Source organism: Curcuma longa, chromosome 13 (genome assembly GCF_044706935.1).
Source record: "Curcuma longa cultivar G26 ecotype Majalengka, Jawa Barat chromosome 13, ITB_CL_G26_1.1, whole genome shotgun sequence".
Taxonomy (NCBI): domain Eukaryota; kingdom Viridiplantae; phylum Streptophyta; class Magnoliopsida; order Zingiberales; family Zingiberaceae; genus Curcuma; species Curcuma longa.
The window spans coordinates 4,679,805-4,704,232 of NC_133873.1; the positions used below are offsets into that span (position 1 = coordinate 4,679,805).

The 24,428-nt window shown below is 40.8% G+C and overlaps 2 protein-coding genes across 2 annotated transcripts in view; both read right to left on the reverse strand.

Annotated features, from left to right (window-relative positions):
• Positions 1-24,428, reverse strand: part of LOC141844363 (dihydroxy-acid dehydratase, chloroplastic) — a 75,419-nt gene that overhangs the window by 33,042 nt on the left and 17,949 nt on the right. The gene's annotated exons all lie outside the window — the stretch shown is intronic.
• On the reverse strand, positions 14,740-16,857 carry LOC141844433 (uncharacterized). The gene is made up of 5 exons (XM_074732489.1): positions 16,737-16,857; positions 16,494-16,605; positions 16,253-16,393; positions 15,031-15,135; positions 14,740-14,886 (listed from the first exon to the last, which is right to left on the reverse strand). The coding sequence occupies exons 1-5, from the start codon at positions 16,754-16,756 to the stop codon at positions 14,740-14,742; spliced, it is 525 nt and encodes a 174-aa protein (XP_074588590.1). The 5' UTR covers positions 16,757-16,857.

Genomic DNA, 24,428 nt, shown 5'->3' on the forward strand with positions numbered 1-24,428 from the left:
ACATAAATGCCCTTATAATATACCTTTAGTGATACCAAAGCTATGGTGACATTATCGAACAATGCATTACAATGCGGTGTCGTCTTAAATCCTCTAGTATTTTTGACATTTATATAATATCATTATAAAATATCTATGCTAACAAAGTGTCTTAATTCTTGTGATATATTGACAATGGAAAAATATCGAAAAAAAATATTTTAAAGATATTTATGTATGTCTTGTTATTATCATAATCAAGATAAATTTAAATATCACCTAAACTAATTTATAAGGTCATTGTAAAATACACCTTAATTGATCACACTATACACTATTAAATGTCAAATATAATAACTTATAAAGACATTAAATATTATCACTAATATTTAATCAAAATATATAATCTTAATTCATCCATCACATATAATATAAAATATTACACATCATCACAATTAACCCACTACATAGATTAGAAAAAAATTTACACATCATCACAATTCAACCACTATATAGAATAGAAAAAATTTATATCCAAAACATCCAATTCATTCACCACATCATCACAATTCATTACATCATTACAAAAGTACAAATGCAATATTAATGCAAAAGTATTGAATCCAAAACTAATTCAATACTAACAAAATATTAAATTTTAGAACTAATATAGTCTTGTAAAATAAAAACTCAACTAATTTACTATGAACCATCTTCAACTATCATATTATAAACAAAATCCAAGTACTTGTCACCTACAAAAACAATCCATAAATTTTTATGAGTAAATTAAACAATGAAAATATAAAACTAATGAAAATAATTTAAAAGATTGAATATGATACCTGTTGGTGCAATCTTGCCCCAAGCATCATTGGATTTTAATATTTGGCTAAAACGAGTTTAAGTTAGCTAATGTTGGTGATCTAATTTATGTGAATTGAGTTCACAACTAAGTCCAGATTGAAAGACTTGACAAATGGTGAAGTCCCGGAGGCGCGGTCTCTTGACAAACGGTGAAGTCCCGGAGACGCGACCTCTTGGCAAATGGTGAAATTCTGAAGGCGCGACCTCTTGGCAAAGTAAGACTTAACACGACGAAGCTGAGGGAAACATATCAAGCAAGTGTAAGGATGAGCACGAGATTTGTGGAAGGTGTTTGAACCATCGTAGCGTCTCGGCTCAGTTTTCCCACAGACGGTGCCAATTTATTCTGGCTAATACACCGTGGATGGTTCAAACGCTGGTTCAAGACTCGACCGACGTGCACGCTCCTGGAAGAGAGTCGTCTGGAGAGAAGAGAGGTTCTGAAAAACACTCAAAAAGAGAAGTTAAAATGGTGTCGGAGTTGGGTCCCGGCAAGCCACTGTGACGCTCAAGTTATGATTCAGCGTGAGGAAGAAGTTTTATGACTTGAAGAAATTAAGGTAGATATATGTGCGTACCTATACCCATGGGCATGTGTTACCTTTTTATAGCAGTTGATCTCTAAAATATTAGCAACCGCTTGAGAAATATTCGGGTAGACTGGTTCTCCCCTGGAAAGATTCCGTCTGTTGATATATATATTAGTTCCTGTTGTTGTGGAGGAAATTGGTTCTGTTCTTTTTTCGACTTAAACGGAACGACTGTGTCTTTAAATAAGTATTATGCATTGGAAATTAGCCCTGGATGTAGGAAACACATTGATGCCACACCCCGAGGTCGCCATAAGATATAGAAGGCGTGCTGAGACCAAGTCATGAGGTCGGCACACACCCGAGGAAGCATGCCGAGCCCAGAACAGGAAGTTGACACATGCTTAAGGAAGCATACCGAGAGAGCAGGAGGTCGGCACATGCTTAAGGAAGCATGCCGAGATCGGAATAGCAGATCGGGAGTTCATTCAAAATTCAGGAAGGAGCCTTCGTTAATTAATCGATATCTATATCTACTACTTTTTCCTTGTACTCCATTATATTCGATGTCCATATAATCACTAAATAATTCTACCGGATCATTATATTTCTAAACACCAATTCATCATAATCTATATATATACCCCTCTTATTTCGTACGTGTTGAGCCGATGCAGATCAAGCCACCTCAATTAATTCCCAGTCTCTACGCCACAAGCATCAGCGTCACCAGCTGGAACAAGGGCTAGCTTGTTCAGATATATATATCATATATGGAGCATAGAAAATTAACATTAATTTCTCTATATTACACTTAATTAATTAACGCGTTTATATTAAACTGGCATATCTTAGAACATGATGAAGTTAATTAGACCGACATAGCTGAATTGATTACGATGAAGTAGAAGTGGACAAAGGTTCGAATTTTGACGAAGTCAAGATAATATCCTCTTCTGTCGTGATCACTATAACTTTTCAATTTACTTCCTCATATATAATCGTAAAAATAACTGTGAAATTATTAGGCGACGGATTTTACTTTTTTACCGAAATAACGAAGTTAATTAGTCTACTGAGCCAACCAGTACTGCATGCGCCTACAAAGAGCAAGAATTTAAGAAGAAATTAATAATTAACAGTAACATGTACTGTAACATGAATGTGGTGTCGGAGGGGTGTTGTGTGGCAACGACACCCTCGACGAATCGCGAGAGACGAGCGTGCTCCGGCCCCCACCCATGTATATTTTATCCTAATTTGGAATTATGTTTGTGCCAGTTTTATATCCATAAATGGGGAGGAGAAGCTGCACATGCGATGCTGGAGACATGAAAACGATGTTTGGAGGGCAGAGAGCCAGAAGTAGCTAGCTAGGGCAGTGCCAAGGCATCGATCGTATCCAAGGCCATCAGTTGGAGAAGCCTCTCCGCCACATCTTCCTGCAACTCCTGCTCTCTCTCTCTCTCAACGCTCAACTATAAATGCATTTTTTTTATTCATTTATTTTTTTTCACTTGTTAAAGGAATTGGACGAGCGGATAAAGAAGATGAAGAAAACTGCAGCAGAATTGGGATATTTTCAGTTTGATCATGCAAGGGGAGCAGTAGTGTCTGTCAGTCCAATAAAGTTAATTAGATCTGCCAACGTAGCCTTGGGAAGACGCCACAAACTCCACATGCCTTTGCACCCTCTCCTCCTCTCCCTCAGCGCGTCCGAAAATCTCCAAGTCCGATCCGCTCTATCTATTTATAGCCGAACAGGTCGCTCCACTTTCCCCCCACGGTGATCCAGCCATCTCCTGCTCCTCCAGCGCTCGCTGGCGGCCGTACGTACGTACGCACGCACGCATACGTCTTCCTTCAATGGCGGTGGCGCCCAAGGGACACTTCGCGGTGTACACCAAGGAGGGGCGGCGCTTCGTGGTGCCGATCGCCTACTTGAAGAGCAACATCTTAGTGGAGCTTTTCCGGTGGTCGGAGGAGGAGTTTGGGCTGCCGGCCGCTGACCGGCCGATCACGCTGCCATGCGACGGCGCCTTCCTGGAGCAAGTCATCGCACAGTTAGGAGACGCGTCGACCCGGAGGCGGAGGAAGCTCATGAATTAATGAATTAGATATATATATATTTATTAGATTCCTGATTCCCGATTGTTACTATATATTTAGTTCTTAATTCCTGAAGTTATGGTAAGGTCATGTCCTTGTCCATTCGAGGACGAAGAGGCTGGGGAAATAAAAGCGCAGGATTGTAAGAAATTAAGTTGATGGAGATCATACAGTCAGAAGGTGGAAGAAGATGGAGAATAATAAGATGAGAGTGAACAATCATCGAAAATGAAGTGGCTACTGAGGCATGCAACATTATCGGCCATGGTTGCTGACAAAGTGGCCCCTCTGAATAGTAGTAGTACGTTGTGGACGCCAAGAAGTGATTGAAGCACATCATTAATTATTCGAAACGAATAACAAGATTTTTTTTTAAAAAAAATTGTGTTTTGAGTACGCAAAGTACATGTGTAATTTTGTTAGATCCTGGTGTGCTCTATTTTTTAAAATAAATAAATAAAAGGGACCCAGAAAATTCACCCAATTGCAATAAATGACATTTAATGTTTTTTATATTTATTTCAAACTAAACCACGTTGTTAGATAGCCTTGATGATTTCACTTTTTTTTAAATTTGAATGGCTCATGAGAATCACATTGCCTTGATGATTTGTTTTGTGAGAATATCTATGCGTATCCGAACGAATTAGAGGATGAATAATTTTGATCCATTTTTTGTATGTTAATTTATAATTCATTAATATACAATAAAAATAAAATAATATAAAATAAAAAAAATACAAATATAAATTAATTTTTTTGGGTTCATCGTTGATGCGACTACGTTCAAAGGTCTACTTTTAGCGGATTATTACTACTAATTTTTTTCTTCTTGAATACCTCTTGGAAGAAAAGGTGAGAATCTGAAATACACAACCCTTGGAGAAAAGGAGAGCTCTTCCTTGGAAGAAGAGGAAGAAAAATCGAAAAAGCAGCAACCCTCTCTTTTTAGAAGAAGAAGAAGCTGAGGAAGAAGATCCCCTCTTCTTTACTAGAGCTCTTCGTTATGTAGGCAAACAAGGAGACCAGATCTGACCTATCTCCTTTCCTCCTGCTTCTTTTTGGCATTATGTCTAGGAAAAAGGAGTTCAAGGACCTCCTTTATGACAACTTCATAAATGCTCTTTATGTGGTCATGTGTCTTGGGAACATGCGCAGCTTGTTGAATCCACAAAAGACAAATATTGACATGAGTCCATTTGACTAGCACTGCCAAATCAGCCCTAGGCTTGACTCCCGCTTGACTCTTGACTTTTACCTTAGATAGAGAGACACGTCATCTATGGCACCGTATCATAAGCGTCCCCTTCAAGTCTAGTTGAAGGAGGCGTAGTCCGACTGATTGGACTATGTTAAACGATTTAACCGTCTCGTTCGCCATATTGGTGTTGAAATGCTAAACTGCTATGATAGCTGAGATGCTGAGGTGCTAAGATAAGGTGCCGAGATGAGATGCTGAGATGAGGTGGCCGAGATGAGGTGGCCGAGATGAGATGCTGAGATGAGGTGGCCGAGATGGCCAAGAGACCTGTATGAGTGGCTAAAAGACTTGGATGAGTGACTGAGAGCCTGGAGGAGTGGCTGAGTGACCTAGATGAATGACTGAGAGCCTGGATGAATAGCTGAGAGCCTAGATGAGTGGGTGAGTGATCTGGATGAGTGGCTGAGAGCCTGAATAAGTGGTTGAGTGACCTGGATGAATGACTGAGAGCCTGGATGAGTGGCTGAGCTGCCGAGTGGCCGAGCTGACAGGGTGGCAGAGTTGCCGAGTGGCCGAGCTGCTGAGTGGCCGAGCTGACAGAGTGGCAGAGTGGCAGAGTGACAGAGCTGACAGAGTGGTAGAGTGGCCGAGTGGCAGAGTTGCTGAGTGGCCGAACTGCCTAGTGGCCGATTGGCCGAGCTGCTGAGTGGCCGAATGACCGAGATGACAGAGTGACCGAGTGACAGAGCTGACAGAGTGGCAGAGTTGCCGAGCTGACAGAGTGGCAAAGTGGCAGAGTGGCCGAGTGGCAGAGCTGCTGACTGGCCGAACTGTTAGTGAGAGCCCTAGAGCCAATAATGAGATGATTATTGTATGAACTCGATGTATCATATTTCTACATATATATATAAAGACATTTTGTTATTATACTTACTTGTATTAGTGCCAAATAAACTAAGTATAATAGCGTCCTTGAGTAGTAGGTTCACATCTATATCAATCGATTGGTTGAATCGATAGTGAGATGATATAGAGAACACTACACTAAACCATTCCAAACAAGACCCACAGCTGGGTTTGAGTTTCTGAAGGGATTTCCGACATTCACATTGTTGAATTCGGCAGTTGAATTGACACCCATACCTTGTTTTGATTGCCATAGTCATTAGTTTTCATCTTTTTAGGATTAGCACATTTCATGAATTGCATTTTTCTTCATTTGTTCTTGATTTTTAATTTACATTTCATCATTTCTGAATTTAAATTTACAGTTTCAAAAAACACCAAAACCCCCATTTTCATAGAAAACCCAAAAAGAACGACACATAAGCTCAATTGAGCAATTGTCTACTAGTCCTTGGAAAAATACGACTCGAGGCCCCTATACTTCATTTATTTGAATTTATTATGGGTTTTCGATAAATTTATAAATTCTAATTTGCAACCCTACTCGTGACACATTGCAAATCTAGGGTTGTCAAATTTTGGCGCCGTTGCCGGGGAATAACTAGTAGAAATTGTTTGATTTGAGCTTATGAATAATCTGTTTTACTGTTACTTGGATCATTGTTGGGTTCTAAAATGTATGAAAATTCTTTTTATCAACAACCATTTTATCAACAATCTGAACAGCAAAATTTTTATTTGCAGGAGCTCATATCAAGGTTTTCAACATGTGGATCAACAATTTCAACTTCAAAACCAGAATTTTCAGATGGGGCAATTTCAACAAGGCTTCCAACAGCCCCTAAATCAAGGTTTTCATGGCGATAATTTTCAGCAACATTCATGGAATTTTCAAGGGAATTTTCAGCATCAAAATCCTTCATTTCAAGCCCAAAATCAATGTCAATCATCATTTTTTCAAAGGGGACAGATTTGTAATCAAATTCAGCAGCCCACAAATTTTCAAGTTCAACAAAATTTACATGCAAATCAAGGAAATTATGGGAGTTCTAATGGGCTCATTCAACAACTACAAAAGCTTGAGGAGAGACTGCAACAAAGCTTACAACAACAAGAAGACACTGATATTCAAAATTTTGAAAGACAGATGAGTCACATGGCTACTATTATTAGTAAGCTTCAATCCCAAGGGTCCAATCAGCCACCATCGCCACCATCTCAGTCATTTCTGAATCCATTAGAGGATGAGAGCGTTATGGTATTCCGACGTGATAAAACTATTCCAGAACCAAGACTTCAGACACCTATCTCAGTTTCTGATCAAGACATGGAGCATAAACCACAAAGAGAATCAAATCCTTCAGAGCCAGTGTCAGTCTTCATTGCTGAGAACCTGGAGGAAGCTGATATGGAGCCTGATCAAATGAGTGTAGGGGATTGCACTGAGCCCCAGGGACCACCACTTTTGATTGATTTATCAGAGGATTCAGAGGATATATGTATAAGTGTAGGGGATTGCATGGAGGCAATACCCCAAGAATCACTTCCAGTTAGTATACATTCACTTGAGTCAGAGCAGGAATCCTCATCTGAGGAGGATGAAGTTGTGGAGCCACACAGTCAGCAATTAGGGCTTATTTGTGATCACTCCAGTATTTGTCATGCTTCAGGTACCTCCTATTCATCCATGGTTAGTATTCATGCCCATCATTCAGAAAATATCATAGAGGTACCGGTATTTGATTTTGTTGGATGTGAGTCATTTCTTTATGCATGCCCTACACATTTTGATATTGTTATTTCTGCTCTTTCTTACTCCACATGCGTGTGGAAGATGGGTTCTTTCTTTGGCCTTGCAGATTTATTTGAAAAATCAGATTGCACACTTCCAAGGTTGATAAAGTCTCCATTTAATGCTGAACAAGGCCCCAACAATTCAAGCAACAGTCGAGCTTCCAATGTGGGTGCTCCATCTGAATCTTCTCCGACCACCAGAAAGAATATTTGAGGAGATTATGTCAGAGGAAGTTCTATTCACATCACCCACAGCAATTCCACCTCCAGGGTGGAAGATATTACTGAGTCGACTTCGACCACCTGAGACACCATCCAAGGAGGTGAAGAATTTTAAGAAAGCAACTCAGCACATTCATGGCCATATTATGAAGTTGCTTACCTCTCCCCGATCCATTCCATTACCGGCGTGGATTTTATTGCTGAATCGTCTACAACCGCCAGGACTCAGGGGAGTTTGTTCCAACTTTACACTTTCTTTTCATTGTTAATACCATATGTAGTTTTTATTTTGCATTTTCAGTTTAAATCAGTAATAAATTTCATTTTCATGAGCATTTTGGTTAGTTAAAAAAAAATACCTTTGCATGCATGGTTTAGGGTAGGGAATAAATGTACCCCCCTAGGACTTCTTTACATCATGTTAGAAGCTCTTGAAAGAGAGTTAAATTTGATTGATTATTCTAGGAATTTAAGTCCATGGATGAACACTTTTGAACGCTTGGATGACCCTTAGTAATGGAACCTAGAATGATGAAATTGAGAAAATGTGATTTTTATACCTAGTGAGGTTAACCATTTTATGTGATGCACTTAAGTGATTGCCAATCTAGAACTTGCTTGTTTTCTTTCAAGGCTACAATATCTATGATGGGTCCACATTTATTTAGGTTTTAAAAAATTCCCCCCATAAACCATACAACTTCATGTTTCATCCATGTTTCACCATTTTCTTTAACATTTTTCTTCCCCATTTTCGGTTCAATTTTTATGCTCTCTTGGACATGGGTATTTTTGAATGTTATTAATGTTCCTTTGCCCGAGACGGTCAAAGATTTAAGTGTGGGGGAGGAGGTTTGAAATTTTGAAGAAAATTTTTTTTTTTGAGAAAAGAATGAGAAGTGTGCCAAAGGGGGATGTTTTGTGCCATTTTTGGGTTGTAGCAAGGTGTCAATGAGAGTTTTAATTGAAGCAATTCAGATCTTCATCATTATTTGATGCTACGATGGTTTTTATGAGGATACATGAAGATGTGAATTTTTCCAAAAGAAGGAAGTTGCAAATGCCCAAAGTGTGCCAAGCAAGGTGTGAAAATGAGTTATTTTTAATTCTCATTGGTTTCTTTGCTTATGAATTGCTGAATTGAGATGGAATTAGTTGATATCAGAATGCATTGAGTAATTTTTGCAATGTAATGGAGTTGAGGAGTTATTTTGAGGGTTTTTACTTGCAAGGTTATGAAGATGAAAAAAGAAGTGGATTTAGTGGCCGGATTTGGGTGAAATTGATTTAATGGCCGGAATTGGCACAAAAAGAATGCCACAAATGTTCAGAAATGATGGTGAAAATGGTGGATTCAAAAGTGGAAGAATGGAGCTTGTGAACTACTTGAAAATCAAGTATGCCCATAGTGTGCCAAAACAAAGGAGTAATGTGCCAATTTTGATTTTTGAAGCTTCTTATGGATCGGTTTCAAGGGAAATTGATTGAGCTAAATTTGTAGAAATGCATTGAGTTGAGAAAGCAAAGAATTCAGCATGCCAAGTGGTCAGTTTGAAATCAAACAGAACAAAGAAAAGAAAAGAAGAAAAGAGAAATTCAAGAAACAATTATGAGGAGCTTTGAAGTTGGGAATTGTTTTGCTTGGATTGTCTTCAACAAATCAATTGAAACTCAATGAAGAAGTGGGATTGATGTGTGATAATCATGGCCACAAATCAGATTCGAAATGGATCAGGAAAAAAAAAAAAAGAATAAAAAAAAAAGAAAAAAAAAAAAAGAGAAAGAATGTATGATTGTATCAAGGAGAGTTTCAAAAATTTGCATCAAGTTGATGAAACCAATGTAAAACCTAATTCAATTCAATCACTTCCTAAACAACAAATTCAGAATCTAACTGCTCAATTTGTTGATGCAACAGCAATCAAGAAGAATCAGAAACAAAACAGAAAAAAAAAATTCAGAAAAACCAGAAAAAAATTATAGTTTTATTTTTCAGCCAGTTTTGCTACAATTTTTGAGGGACTGATATGAATTTGAATTGCACAGAACTTTGCATGGTTATTAGCATTATCAATCAAGCTTCATGATGGAAAAAGAATGGAGGCAAAACAGCAAGAAACAAGAGAGAACAAGCAAAGTTTCAGATTCAATTTCAGTAATTTTTGGAATTAAGCGTGCCAATGATACATTGAAATTGTGGTTTCATGTGAAGTGAATTTTAGTTTCTGATGATTGGATGCTATTTCTTATCTCTTGTGAAACCCAAATGTGAAGAAATTGGGTTAAATTTCAAAGGGAAAACAAAAATGGCACATTTGGTGAGTTTTGAGGAAAAATGAAGAAAAGAAAAGGAGTTTGTATCAACAAGGAGAACCTCATGGGTTTGACTTATCCTTGGTTCATGAATCTGAAAAGCACATTGAAACAAATGGAATGCAAAAGAAAGAAGTTAGGAAGGAGGGCAAGGTTCATTGATAACATTTAATTATGCCCATGTCTACCACTAGCATTCAATTTCTTAGTTGAATTTCTTTTCTCTTGCATTTCCATTTCTAAATTCTTATTTCATTTGTCTAAGTTCATAATCTCTTTATGTCTTCATTAAGCCTAATATATGTGGATTCCAAATTAAGAATGGTAGTGGAGAGTAGAAAACAAGCAAGCCTATGGAAATGCATGAAACTTAAGTTGCTTGAGTGAGCTCCATTTCACTTTGATCATGAATTAGAATTTAGGATGAGAGCCACTGATATTATCTATTGAAAACAACCTCGTGAGATTTAGTGTGATGCATTTATCTCAATTAATCATGAAGGGTGAAACTTACTATGTGGTTAACCGAGTACAAGGGTCTAATCCATGGGTTTAAGCTTTTGAGACTCTACAACTTAGATAATTCCCTTTTAATTGTTTCTAATCATGATTGAGAATGATCTAGGTGGGGGTACGATCTTAGTTTATTTTGTTGGCTTGAGCGAGACGCTCAAGGGTAAGTGTGGGGGAATTTGATGAGTTAGGGTTTTATGCATTTTTAATCGATTCAATTTTGGGTTTTTGCATGAAAATAAATTATTAAATGAATCGATTTGATCATAATTGTCCTATATTGCATAATCTGAAGCTTGATTATAATTTTCATGATTTAATGGTAATTTTTACATTAATTGGGTTTTAATTGATTTTAGGGTTCAAATCGGATCAAACTCGAGCTCAATCGCGATCAAATCGAGTCAATTTGCCCAAATTGATCAAGCCCACATGGAGGACATGACCTAGATCAAGCCTGATCAAGATCCCTCAAATTTTTGGAAGCCCTAGACTGCCCTAAAGCCTAGATCAAGCCCAGACCATCAGATCAGAAATCAACGGCCAGGATCATGTGATTAATCAGAGGTATATAATCATAGCCTTAATCGATGAACAGTGAGCGCGCCACTGTTCATCGTCTTCTCGCGAACGAAATCCTCTGTTGAGCGACGTACCAAACGGCGGCCCCCCTTCCTCCCAAACCAATTCCGTTGCAATCCTTGCTCCTTGAAGAGTCCAAAACCGGTCGATTGGGTGAAATTTGGCAGCTGGACGAGGCGCGGCGGCGAGGGTTTCTCCGGCGGCGGCTTCTTCCCCTGTTTCTGCGGTTTCCGGCCATCCACGGCTCAATCCGACGCCGCGAGCTTTGGAGGGGTTCTCTGAGGTTCGTGGCTAGCTCCTATACCATCAGCACATCAATCGGAGCAAAAGAAGACAGGGAATCCAGTTTGCAGCTTCAAATCACGCCGCGCAAGCCACTGTTAGCGCCGTAGAGGGTTTCTTCGGCATTTTCATGGTTCGGGCAGTGAGGAAACCACACCAGAGATCACGTTGAGGACTCTAGAGGATCAGTGAAGCCGCATTGCGGATTTACCAACTCGATTGACACCGAGATGAGGAGAAGCAATGAAAATGGCTCAAGAGGAAGAGTTTCTGCTTTTTTGTTCTAGCCGTTTCTGCACATTTAATTTCTGTTCTTGTTCTTACTGAATGTTCAGCTAATTCATATTGCTAATTGTTGCGTTTGGTTAATTCCTATTGGCAGTTGAATTGTTTGGATCCAATCTAGTGCTATCAACTTGCTTCTCTTGTTCATTGGCTGATTAATACTGTCTGAGGGTTTCGGCACTGTTCCGTGCCAAACTGTTCTTAGAGTATCAGAAGCTAGATAGCTAGGATTAAGCAAATTGATTGCATTTTAGGATTAGTTAACTAGTTTTAGTTGATTTTAGTGTGTGGTTTCTTGCTTGCACCTATTGAAACTTTGAAACCCATTTTGCCCATAGCATTGAGTTTTTAATTCAGTTAGTTTGCCCTAGGGTTTGATTTGCATTTTAGGTTTCATTCTTTTACTTTGCATCGAATTGCATTTTAGGTTTACCTTGATACCTTGGTTTTATAGTTTCATCTTTAGGTTAGGGAATTGCATTTTTCATTTACTTGCTAATTTTGCATTTACATTTCATTCCAAAACCCCAAAACCCCATTTATATTCGAAAACCCAAAAAGAACGACATCGAAAGCTCAATTTAAGCAATTTTCTACTAGTCCTTGGAAAAATATGACTCGAGGCCCCTATACTTACATTTGTTTTGTATTTATTGTGGGTTTTCGATAAACACCATATAAATTCTAATTTGCAACCCTACTCGTGACACATAGCAAATCTAGGGTTGTCATGCAGTTTGATGAAATATTTTGAACTTTGAGATGATTGGTATTGAAGATTCTTACTATGTTCCTTTGGTTCACAAACTATCTTTTTTCTATAGTTTTTTTATGCACATATTTGTTGGAACTTCCTCCTCAGAGTTGGATTATCATTATTAAGTTCTCTACCTACTTGATAGTTAGCATTTGAAGAATTTTTTTTTTCTTATGTAGTCTTCAAGATGTTTTATTATCATGTTTTATATTGATATCCTTGAACTTTTTCATAGAATTTACTATGGCATAGTTTTGTCAAATGTCATGCATATTGCCATATTCATGTCTAGTATATTGCTTATTTTATTTGATTTATCCAGGCATGGGAAACAGACAGCTTAAGGAATTGCAAAGGATGGATGGAATGCTCTAGCTCATTATTATTTGAACTTTGCTGATGGGACAAAACAGGTATAGACTGGTGATTTAAACACTCTTGTTGAACAATCTTTAGTCAAAATCCTTTAGTTCCTCTAATATTTCGGCATATACATAGTTCATAATTCATATATGTAAGAATCAATGCATACAATTATACTTTCTTATTTATAGTTTAGATTGCCATTGCTCTTTGCCTTCTTATAAGAAAAGCATACTAAAAAACATTATTTTAAAAGGATCTCTAAGAAGGAAGGTGATGAGAGGCAAAAATGCATGTGATAGCTTACTGAGGCATGAGATTCTAATATGAAATGTATGAGGGATATTTAATGTCAACTTTTACACAGATCACTAGCTTGCAAACTCCTTGATAAAATAGCTCCAAAGTTTGTGTTGACTATTATTACAAGTGTTAGACGCCCCACAGACACCAAGGTACAATGTTGTTTTGGTGTAGCAAGTTATTGAATACAATAAAAAAAAATTACAAATATGGATCCAAATACTATAGTAGGGAGAAAGACACTAGGACAAAATTAGTGTGAAGTACAAGTACAAATTGTCCTAGAACCATAAGAGAGTTTAATTTGACCTTATGATCTTTATAGAGGTTTGGGGATTCACTTGGAGGAATGATAGATTGGCCTTATCATCTAGTATGATTTTAGCCTTTTAGTGAAATATTATAATTTTTTATATTTATCATGTAATTAAAATTTTAAACAAATATGAAATGTATTTGCAGTTGACACTAAGTGAAGATTACAATTAGGTGCATATGAAATGATATTTTATTTGTTTCTCATTTAGTATGATATTAAATCTTTTAAATTATTTTCATTAACTTATATTTTCATTATTTTATTTTACTTATACAAATATATACATTGTATTTGTAAGTAGGTACCTATTTTGCTTATAATATAATTGTTGAAGATAGCCCATAATAAATTAGTTGAGTTTTTATTTTACAAGACTTTGTTTATTCTAAAACTTAATGTTTTGAGTGTATTTTGTTAGTGTATAGCTAATTTTGAATGTAAAAGACTTATCATTATCATTAGTATTGCATTTGTAAATTTGACTCAAATGATTGTTAGATAAATAAAAATTATCAATTAGCTCTTTAAATTGTATTTTGAAAAAAATTCTATTCTATGTGGTGAATGAATTGTGATGATGTATAAATTTTGAATTAAAACTATATATTCTGAATAAATATCAGTGATAATTTTTAACGTCATTATAAATTATTATAAATAACATTTATTAGTGTCATTATAAATTAGGTAAGGTAGCATTTTAAAATGACCTTATAAATTATCCTTACTGACAACTTTTATTGTCCTAATATAAAATTATAAGACACTTATAATTGTCAATATAAATTAGTTTAAGTGACATTTAAATTTGTCCTTATTACGATAATAATAAGGCGTGCATAAATATTCTTGAAATATGATTCTTTCTTGACGTTTTTTATTATCATAATATCCCTAAATGAGACACTTTTGAAGTTAACATTGATATTTTATAATGACATTACAAAAATATCAAAAATATCAAAGGGCTTAAGACGACATCAATTTATAGGGCATTTATTAGTGATGTCACCATAACTTTAATATCACTAAAAGTATATTATAAGGGTGTTTACGTGTGTCCTTAAAGAACCTAATTCTTGCAGTGCATGTACTATAAATGAAACTTGGCCCGAATAAAAAAAAAAACCTAACCATATACAAGGATGCGATTTTGTATAAATCAACAAAAATAGAAGTTAAAAAAAATTACTACATAATCCTCCTGAGTACATTGATTTTATGCCAGCAGTAAACTCAAGCTGGGGTGATGAAGATGAAGGTACTTCAAATCAACAAAACCAACGCCAACCTTGTTATGGTTGGATTAGTGATAATGATGATAATGATGATATTTTGGATTTTCTAAATGAAGATGCAACTTTGGCTTTTCTACAAGACGAAAATTCTGAAGAAGAATGGGTTAACCCATTCTCTACGGAAGGTGGTGGGTATGATTCTGACTCTTATTTTTCTGCTGAATCGGACTTGCAAAATGATGAGGAAATCCAAATAGCTCATCTTGAGTTAGATCTAGCAACAGATTACCCAATCCAAATGGTGCAAAAGGTTCTGGCCTCAACTGCATCAGGACAAACATACTAGACCAAGTAGAAAACACCTACTAAGGACTATGAGGCAAAACAAACAAATTGCATCAACATCTTGCTTGGATCCTACTTTCAAATGATTTAAGGAATTAACATAAGAGACTAGATTAGCAAACCTGTTTTGGATCGCCCCACAACCTGCGAAGATAAAGATCTGTTTCTGCCACAACTATTCCAGGGGGTAATAACTCTGCACCATAAGGGTTTGATTCCACATAAATCTGTGCCAAAAAATAAGAGATAATTAACAAATAACCATTTCTGTTTCACTTTATTGGATGATGGCTTTAATAATTAGGGTAACAAATTGGAACATTTTTAAGTATCTCATTTAACTTCTTTTGAGTTCAACCATTGCTGGAAAAGCATGACAGCTTAAAGGAAACTCAAAATTTTTAACTGTACCATTACTATGCCAATTACAACGGCATAATGCAATTAATGTTTCTAGGCATGACAAGGACAAGACGATGTTACTTCAACTTAGGACAAAGCAAGTGCTAGACACATGGATATTGATAACAATGCACGTCGACTCATGTATATTCTTCGGGCATACATTCCTTGCCAACAAAGTAGAAGCTGCAACATCATTTTACAAGGCTCCCTTTAATATTCAAGGAGGGTTAGTGTATACAACATTAAACTTGCAAAACACAGGAGTTGTTTCTATAACTCAAACTGCAGTTTTCTAGGTTGCAATGCGCAACCTCATTGCTGAGTGAAGCATTGCCTTCAAAGGGCAGCCCAATTGCATGAACAAATACACAACTTTACCCATTTCTAGAAAAGAGCTGAGTTTTTATATTGAAACCCTGATCCAAAATCACAATGCAGCAATCTAGTTGTGCCAATGCACAACTTCCTGCATGCCAAGTGACTATGAAATTTAGAACTTTACGAGGCTGCCGCCTAGACATGCTTTCATAAGACTAAAAAATACAAGCAAATGCAACAAAGAAATTTTCTAAAGCTCAAGCTTACTTTAAAATATTATATATTTTTACATAAAAAAATTTATAAAAGACCTCAAAGTTAGTTGATATTTCAATGAGGATAGATATCAACGTTGCTTTTATTAGATATATTATACAACTCTCAAATATTTTGCTATAAATTTCAGGAGCTGTGAGTGCTGACTTATGACTGCATGGAAGAAGAGTCAAATGGCAATCCAAAAGCAGGATGTTTGCTTTATAATTATGAGGTAAGAAATAGACCTATTATACAATCAATGGCCAAAGGAAATTTTTAAGCATACATATGGATGAAATTCCTGTAGCAGTATCTGAAGCAAACACATGCTTAGGCCATTTAAAAAATAAAAGAATCATTTACCTTGAAAGGATCATCTGATTGGTGAGACCTAGTTCCATTTACACGGGGTTTGGATGATGCAGGAAAATTTGTACCATAAGATCTTCTATCTTCAATGAAGGCCATTTCAATTGTAGATGATAGATCAGGGATGACGTGTAGCTGTTAGTAATAAATATTTCTATTTTCATTTACAAATCAATACAAACATATAAAATACTTGGTATCAATAGAAGATAATGGGGGAAAAACAGAGGCAAACCCTGATGCTGGAAAAATTTGGAAATGAAAGGCCAACAAAGAACCCAAAGATGACTCCCAGTATGGTTGTAACAGTCAGCTTGGTCCCTTCATTGCTCTTTTTCATTGATCCACTGAACAAAAAACCAGAAAGCTCATAATTAAGATATGGTCATTACTGAGAAAAAGGAATAAAAGACAACTATGAATTCAAAACTCAATCTAAAATTGTGGAGGTAATGTTTTTGATGAATTAAAAAAGAACCTGCGATAAATGTTTCCCATCTAGCTGGTACTTCTCAACCCAAGTAAGTTTTACCCAATCAACTAGTGAACTTCTTTAAGAATATAACAACATCTCAGCTCCTATCACAGCATGCAACGTGTTTACCTGGTAGAGAAAGAATAAGAAATAGACTTTAGTCAAGTGACAGTATAGATGCTTGATTTTCATGACTACCATACCTTGATAAGTTGCAACGGTGTTGAAAAGTTAGAGTCAATATTTATGCTTATAGACTAAACTGGAAAGAGAGCCATGCGATAGGTCAATATCTGGGATATGAATAGTCAACAAAATAAATTCCTGTGTGATACGGCGGATCCTAAATGATATTAAATGGCAGCAAAGGTCAAGAAGCAGGTTGATATGTTAAGTTAAGTGGTCAACAGTCAACTTTAGGTGGATCGGCCCTCGTCTCGGCCAATCCGACCCCGGCTACTCGGTCCTCACTCCCGACCTCTACGAACTCAGTCTCTCGACTCGTCTTGGAACTCAGTCTCTCGGCTCATTTCGGCCAGTCCGACCCCGGCTACTCGGTCCTCACTCCCGACCTCTACGAACTCAGTCTCTCGGCTCATCTCGGCCAATCCAACCCCGGCTACTCGATCCTCATTCCCGACCTCTATGAACTCAGTCTCTCGGCTCGGCTCGGTTAGTCCGACCCTGGCTACTTGGTCCTCACTCCCGACCTCTATGAACTCAGTCCCTCAGCTCTCGTATCGACAAGCTCAGTTACTTGGCCTGGCCCCGAGTCACCTTCTCGACCGCTCCAAGCTTGGAAAACGACAGAAGCTCTTGAGCGTTCGAACGTTGCCAAAGAATCAGGACGGTTACTAGGTTATCAGGCCTGACCCCCTAAATCCTCTTGCCCCTCTGCACCTATGGCCGAAAGATAAGAATAATCAATCCTTCCGAGCCATAGGGCAGTTACAAGGTTGTCAAAATTGGTCCCCTGGATACCACATGGCAGAGCTGAATTAACAACGGTTGTCAGAACCTGCTCCCTCACCCACGGCAAGATTCTGCTCCGATGCCAGCATGAAGATTCCTTTTGGTAAGTATATAACCTCTCCTGTAGGTATGAGGACTCTCTCTCTGACTCTTAAATCCTCAGCAACTTCACACATACTTCTACTTCTTCTTCTTTACTGACTTAAGCGTCAGAGTGGCCTGTCGGAAATCCCCAGCACCCAGCTAATCCGCTCGTTCAGTTTTCTTCTTCTTCAGGTTCTCTTCATCGGCGGGGTCAAGATCGATTGAGGTGGCAGGTCTTTGACTGGTGGCTTAACCGTCCACGACATCCAGCCGGAACAAATTGGCACCGTCTGTGGGAAAACTGAGCTAGACGCCGCGATGGTGAACACCAGACGTATCACTGACAACCGTGATCCCGTTGAAGAGAGGAACCACAAGGAAATCGTTACATTGACACGGGAAGATCTCAACCAGCTTATTCATCGAGCCATACAAGAAGCTCTGCGACATGCTCCACCCCTGCCGCCTCTAATGCACGCCACTAATGCCCCTATTGGAGGACAAAGGTCATCACCACTAGACAAAATTTTGCTGCCTATAGGCTCCACCAATCGAGGTGTGGGACCCACTGAAGGAGATTCACGTGAGTCCAGAGCAGAAGAAGAGTTGCGGGATGAGCGCAGGGGAAAGGCCCCTATCCACCACTCGAACGACATGCCCAAGATTCTGTTTGCACACGAGATTCTGGAGCAAGAACTGCCCCGCCACTTCCGACAACCGCAGCTAGGAGAATATACTAGATCAACCAACCCAGAAGACCATCTGTGTCGCTTTGAGAATGCCTCCCTTCTGCACCAATACATGGGCAGGGTCAAATGTCGAGTCTTCCTCAACACTCTCTCCGAGTCGGTGTAGCAATGGTTCAACCGGCTCCCGACCTCTTCCATCCATTCCTTCAAAGACTTCAAGGAGGTTTTTCTGCATTAGTTTGCTAGCAGCAAGAAATACCAGAAGACCCCTCTCAATTATCTGTTCACGATGAAGTAAAAGCCTCTGAATACTTTGCGGGAGGATCTCTACTGTTTCAATCAAGTCGTCTGAGATGTGCCCTCGACTCCCTCTGACATCTTGACAAGTGCTTTCACTCAAGGGCTGCTCGATGGAGAATTTTTTTTACTCTTTGGTCAAAAAGCCTCCGACTAGCTATCAGAGGTTACTGGAAAAAACTGTCAAGTACATTCACTTGAAAGAAACTCAACTTGCTCGGCGAGGTGACTCGGGAGTAGTCCCGTTGCCAAATAAGAGGCCAATCCCACCGCCACCGTGAAGAGAAATCCTACCCCGACTACTCAATCACGGCCCAGCTCGTGGGGACAAACGGACAGTACAGGCTGTTGATACTGTGCCTACCCCGACTGTGAGGATGAACTCGGCTATGTCTGGGTGGCCGACCCATTTTTACGCATATCATCAGTCGTTTGTCCATGATACGCAAGATTGCCGACAGTTAGCCTAAGAGATCAACCGAGTCATCAGGGAATGGCAGCAAAGGGGGAGGTATCAATCCCAAGTCGGCAGGCACGTGCCGAATGGATACGCTTGGAGAGACGACCAGGAGTGCCGAGCAGTGCCAAGGCGAATGGACCCACTACCTCGATACAGGCCTGAAATGCTGCAGCGGTCCCCTCTGGGTCACGACAAAGCCCTGCCACGGGATAACCAACAGCATGAACGCATGACGCTACAAGAAGCTCGTCCCGAGGTTCGTCAAGACCACCGGGACAACCGAGACAATATAGCTCACCGTGGGAAAATTAGCATGATGTCGACGACCCTACCAGTGGAGACTCTAATTGTGCCCACAAGGCTCATGAGCGACGAATGAAGACGTACAATATCGATACCAACCGAGGTCAAGAGAGAGGCCCATCTATCCAGTTCGAGTCTCAGGACTTAGAAAGAGTAGTCGCCCCCCATGGCGATGCCTTGGTGATTCGGGTCACCATAGCCAATTATAATATGGCTCGAGTATTTGTCGACACCAGTAGCTTGGTCAACGTCCTTTATAAGGACACCTTCAACAGAATACAGATTGACAGAGAAGAGCTGCAGCCCATGGCTACCTCTTTATTCGGATTCACAGGATATGAAGTCCGACCCCTGGGACAGATCCAACTCTCTCTATCCTTGGGGGAAGAACCTCTACGACAGACTCACAGTCTTCTCTTCACGGTGGTAGACGCCCCTTCCTCCTATAATATCATTCTGGGAAGGCCAGCCCTCAGTTCCTTCGGCGCAATAGTGTCTACCTTCTACCAGAAGTTAAAGTTCCCAATCTATGATCAGGTCGGTTCTGTTAGCAGTGATCAAGGTATCACCCGTAAATGTTATATTGGCATTGTTCAAACCGACCTACACGAAGTACGGAGGAAACAGAAGGTTGAGGTCAACTTGGTACAAGACACACCTCTTTCTCGGCCAACCTAGGAGAAGATAGAAGTTTAAATTATGTCCAGCCAGCCTGACCGAGTCACATAGGTAGCGGCCGACCTGCCTGCTGAATTAAAGGAGCGGTTAACCGCTTACCTAAGTCGGAATCACGACGTCTTTGATTGGTCGCCCTCAAAGATCGTCGACGTGTCCCCTATGGTAATGGAACATCGGCTCAATCATCTCCCTGGAGCCCTGCCTGTCCGACAGAAGAGATGGCACTTCGCACCCCGACCTAGACCGAGTAATCCGAGAAGAGGTCAATAAATTACTAAAGGGCGGGCAGATACTGGAAGTACAATTCCCTATCTGGCTGGCCAATGTCGTTATGGTGCCCAAGCCTGGCGGTAAATGGCGGGTATGTGTTGATTTTCGGGATCTTAATAAGGTTTGTTCCAAAGATTTTACCCCCTTTTCCGGATAGATCAGTTGATAGATTCTACGTCCGGCTACGAACTCATATACATAATGGACGCTTACCAAGGCCATCGTCAGATCCCCCTCGCCTGAGAAGATCAAGAGAAAGTTAGTTTCATCACTTCTGAAAGGACTTTCTGCTACACTGTCATGCCATTCGAGTTAAAAAATGTCGGGGCCACTTATCAACGGCTCATGGATCGAGTTTTTAAACATCAGCTCGGTCGTAACGTGAAAGTTTATGTAGATGACATCCTGATCAAATCTGTCCGTTCAGAGCAGATCATGGCCGATATCGAAGAGACGTTCAACACGCTTCGGAGATATGGCCTCAAGTTGAATCCGAATAAGTTTCAGTTCAACGTCAAAAGTGGTTATTTCTTGGGCTACATTATCACTAAGCGGGGAATTGAAGTCAATCCTAAGTGTTAAAGCCCATATACATATTAGGGTTAAGGCCCATATTAACCCCTAGTTATCTATATATAGTTGTATGTAACTATTGGATGAGATATTCCAAATCCTATTTCGTTACATGGTATCAGAGCGGCGGGTTTAGGTTTTCCTTTCCTCTTTCTGCCGCCGCCACGCATCTTCGCGCGTCCTGTTCGCAGCGTCTCCGTCATCCTCCAAGCACGAACGCGCGTCCATCTTCGCGCGTCCTGTTTGCAGCGTCTCCGTCATCCTCCAAGCACGAACTCGCGTCCTCCAGTGTCGCAACGGAATCTGATCGCGCAACACTCGATCGCCGCTCGTCGATCGCGCGACTCGAGTTGCCGCGCCTCATCTTCTTCCGCTTGCTCCTCTGCGCAACTCGAGTTTTCATCATCCTCTCGCGGGCACCCGACCGCTTGCTCCTCTGCGCAACCACTCGCTGGTCGCCGCGCGCTGGTCGCCGCGCGTGGAGAAGGAAGAGGCTCCACCGATTGCCGCCTGCTTCCGTGTTCACACCGGCGTCGCAGGCCTCCGTTCGGCCACCTCTCCAGTCGCGACGCGCCAGCAACCGCTACGCTGCCTCCGGTTCTTCTCTTACAAGCCTTCTCTCGCAAGCGACAGCAAGGTTCATTCTCTCCTTATCCTGCCGCCATTGGAACGAGTGCCATCTGCTTTTCTTTTCACAGCAAAGCAACGAGTGCCATCTGCCTTTAAGTGGACCTTCTGATGCATACTTAATTGCTGCTTTCACATCATCATATATAGCACTTTTCTCAAGACGGCAAATTAAATCCACAACAGAAATATTAAGTGGAGCCGCTGTTGTATCTGCTCCAGCGCCGACTCCCTATCCAATCTTTGTTTCTGAACAGAGAAATTGACCGAAAAGGAACTGACTGAACTAGTTGTCAGGTTCTTCCTATTATAGCTTCATTGAAATTAATCACGAGTATTTCTCGACATGTCTTCAATAAATGCAATAATTATTAATATCACCTTAGATGGTCAGAATTATCCAGAATGGGCTTTCTGTGTAGAGACTGCATTAAGGGGTTATGGTTTACTTTTTCATTTAAATGAATCTCCACCTGTGCTTAAGAACGATGGTAGTAATGCTGCTGCAATAACAGAATGGCATATTAATGATGGAAAAGTGATGGCTGCCATGGTCAATAGTACTAAACAATCCATGATTATGGGCCTAATATGTATATGGGCCCTTAACCCCTTCATGTGGAAGAAAAGAAGACCTATAGGTGGAGTTGGGAAGCTTGAACCACGGTGGGAAGGATCTTATCGGATCACCTCCTGGCTCACAGGAGAATCTTACTACTTGGCCGACCCCCAAGAGACGGAGCTGTCAAGGCCATGGCATGCTACTCACTTGCGATCCTACCGCACTTAGAATGTAACAAACAGTTAATCTGTCCTCTTTGTAAAAACCCTGTATATAAAGAACAAGTTTCCACATGGACTCTCTTGGCCCTCTCAGCCCCTCGCTGTGCCTTATTACAAGCTTGGACAACTCAGCCGTAAGACGACTCGACAATCTCGACCCTCTCAGTCTCTCGCTGATGGCTTCGCCTTACTACAAGCTTGGACAACTCAGCAGCTAGACTGCTCGACAATCTCTCTTGGCCCTCTCAATCCCTTGCTAATGGTTTCGTCTTACTACAGGCTCAGACAACTCAGCCTCCGACGGTCCGACTCCCTCGGCCCTCTCAGTCCCTCGCTGATGGCTCCGCCTTCTACAAGCTCGGACAACTCGATCTCTGACGACCCAACTCCCTCAGCCCTCTCAACCCCTCGCTAATGGCTCCGCCTTACTACAGGCTCGAACAACTCGGCTTCCAATGGCGCGACTCCCTCGGCCCTCAGCCCCTCGCTAATGGCTCCGTCTTACTACAGGCTCGGACAACTCGGCTTCCAACGACCCGACTCCCTCGGCCCTCTCAGCCCTTCGGTGACAGCTTCGTCTCATAACAAGCTCGGATAACTCGACTGCCAGGTGGCCCGACAATCTCTCTTGGCCCTCTCAACCCCTCGCTGACGGTTGGAACCATACCCCCGCAACTTGTCTAGCTAGATAGGCAGGGCACTCGGCTTGCCGACAACAGCTCGGGAAACTGTCCGACCTCGTCGTCCCTCCTCCCAATCATCCCGGCTGCCCCTGTCCTTCCGACTAAGTTAAACGTTGTCTGATTAACTCAGGCACGCCTCGATTCTTTAGTTTGCGCGTCCTCACCTCGTTTGTTCGGCTAACCCATCCCGATTGTCGGCATCCTCTACCTCTCAGTTTGCAGCCTTGGTTGTCACCTTAGCCGACCAGTTGATTCGCTCGCATCCTCAATATCTATTCTACTTTCCCGATCATGCTGGTTAATGATGTACCCGGGCCTCTTTAGGACTTGCTCTGCTCGGTCAAACTCGGTTATCGTTTTTAGTTCATGCCCTAGATTTTACGCTATTCGAACGGCCGCCCTCGCTTGAGACTCTAAGATTGCCTGACAGCCCATACCTAATTTTATTAGTCTCGAAATGCAGACTTGGAGCGTTACAACACAAAACTAATGAACACATATATAAATAAAGTCGTTCCAAACACGCCTTTCATTAGAGGAATACTTAACGGTTACATTGGAAAATATAACAAAATACAAGAAAGAACCAAAAAATAAAAGAAAAAGATGAAAGGTAAAAGAACCCGGCCTCGGCCTAGCTCTAATCGGCGCCCTCGGGCTCTGTCACATCCTCGGGGCGCTAGCAGGTGGGGATTGGTTCAACGCTTGGGGGAGTGTCGCCCTTCTCGGCCTCGGGCAGCTCGTCCCATACCTTTATAGTGTTGAGCAAGCTGAGGTCGCTATCTCGGGTGATAATTTTTGCCTTTATAAACTGTCAGATGGCGCCTTGAAGCCATGTTCCAGCATCCTCCTTGAACGTTGCGCCAGCAGGTCAAAGAACTCCTGCTACGCCAGGAAGGATCGTTGGTGCTCTTCCAGTCAAACCCCTTCTTGCGCCCGGAAGTCGGCTAGTTCAGCCCTGGTTTCCTCCAAAGCTGTCTTGGAAGCCTCCAGCTCCAAGCCAAGTTGGGACTCTCAGGCCCGAACCTCCGACAATTACCAACCCATCCGCTCCCTCTCCTGACGGGCATCTAACCGCGACTGAAGGAGCTGCCCCTCAGCTTTGGCTAGCTCCACCTTGCAGGCCAAAAGATGCTTCTCCTGGAGACAGGCTTCTTGGGCCTGTTTCTCCCCCTGCTCGGCCTCCTCAGCGGCGTTCTTCAGCCTGGCTAGCTCTTGCTCTAGCTCCTACACCCAGTCGGAACGGCCCCGAGCTCGCTTGCGCCACTTCTTGGCT

Coding starts and splice junctions, on each gene's coding strand:
- LOC141844433 (XM_074732489.1), bottom strand. CDS start 16,756: ATGGGAAACATTTATCGCAG. Junction 16,606..16,736: donor ATGGGAAACATTTATCGCAG/GTTCTTTTTTAA, acceptor TTTTTTGTTCAG/TGGATCAATGAAAAAGAGCA. Junction 14,887..15,030: donor TGTGGGGCGATCCAAAACAG/GTTTGCTAATCT, acceptor GTCCTGATGCAG/TTGAGGCCAGAACCTTTTGC.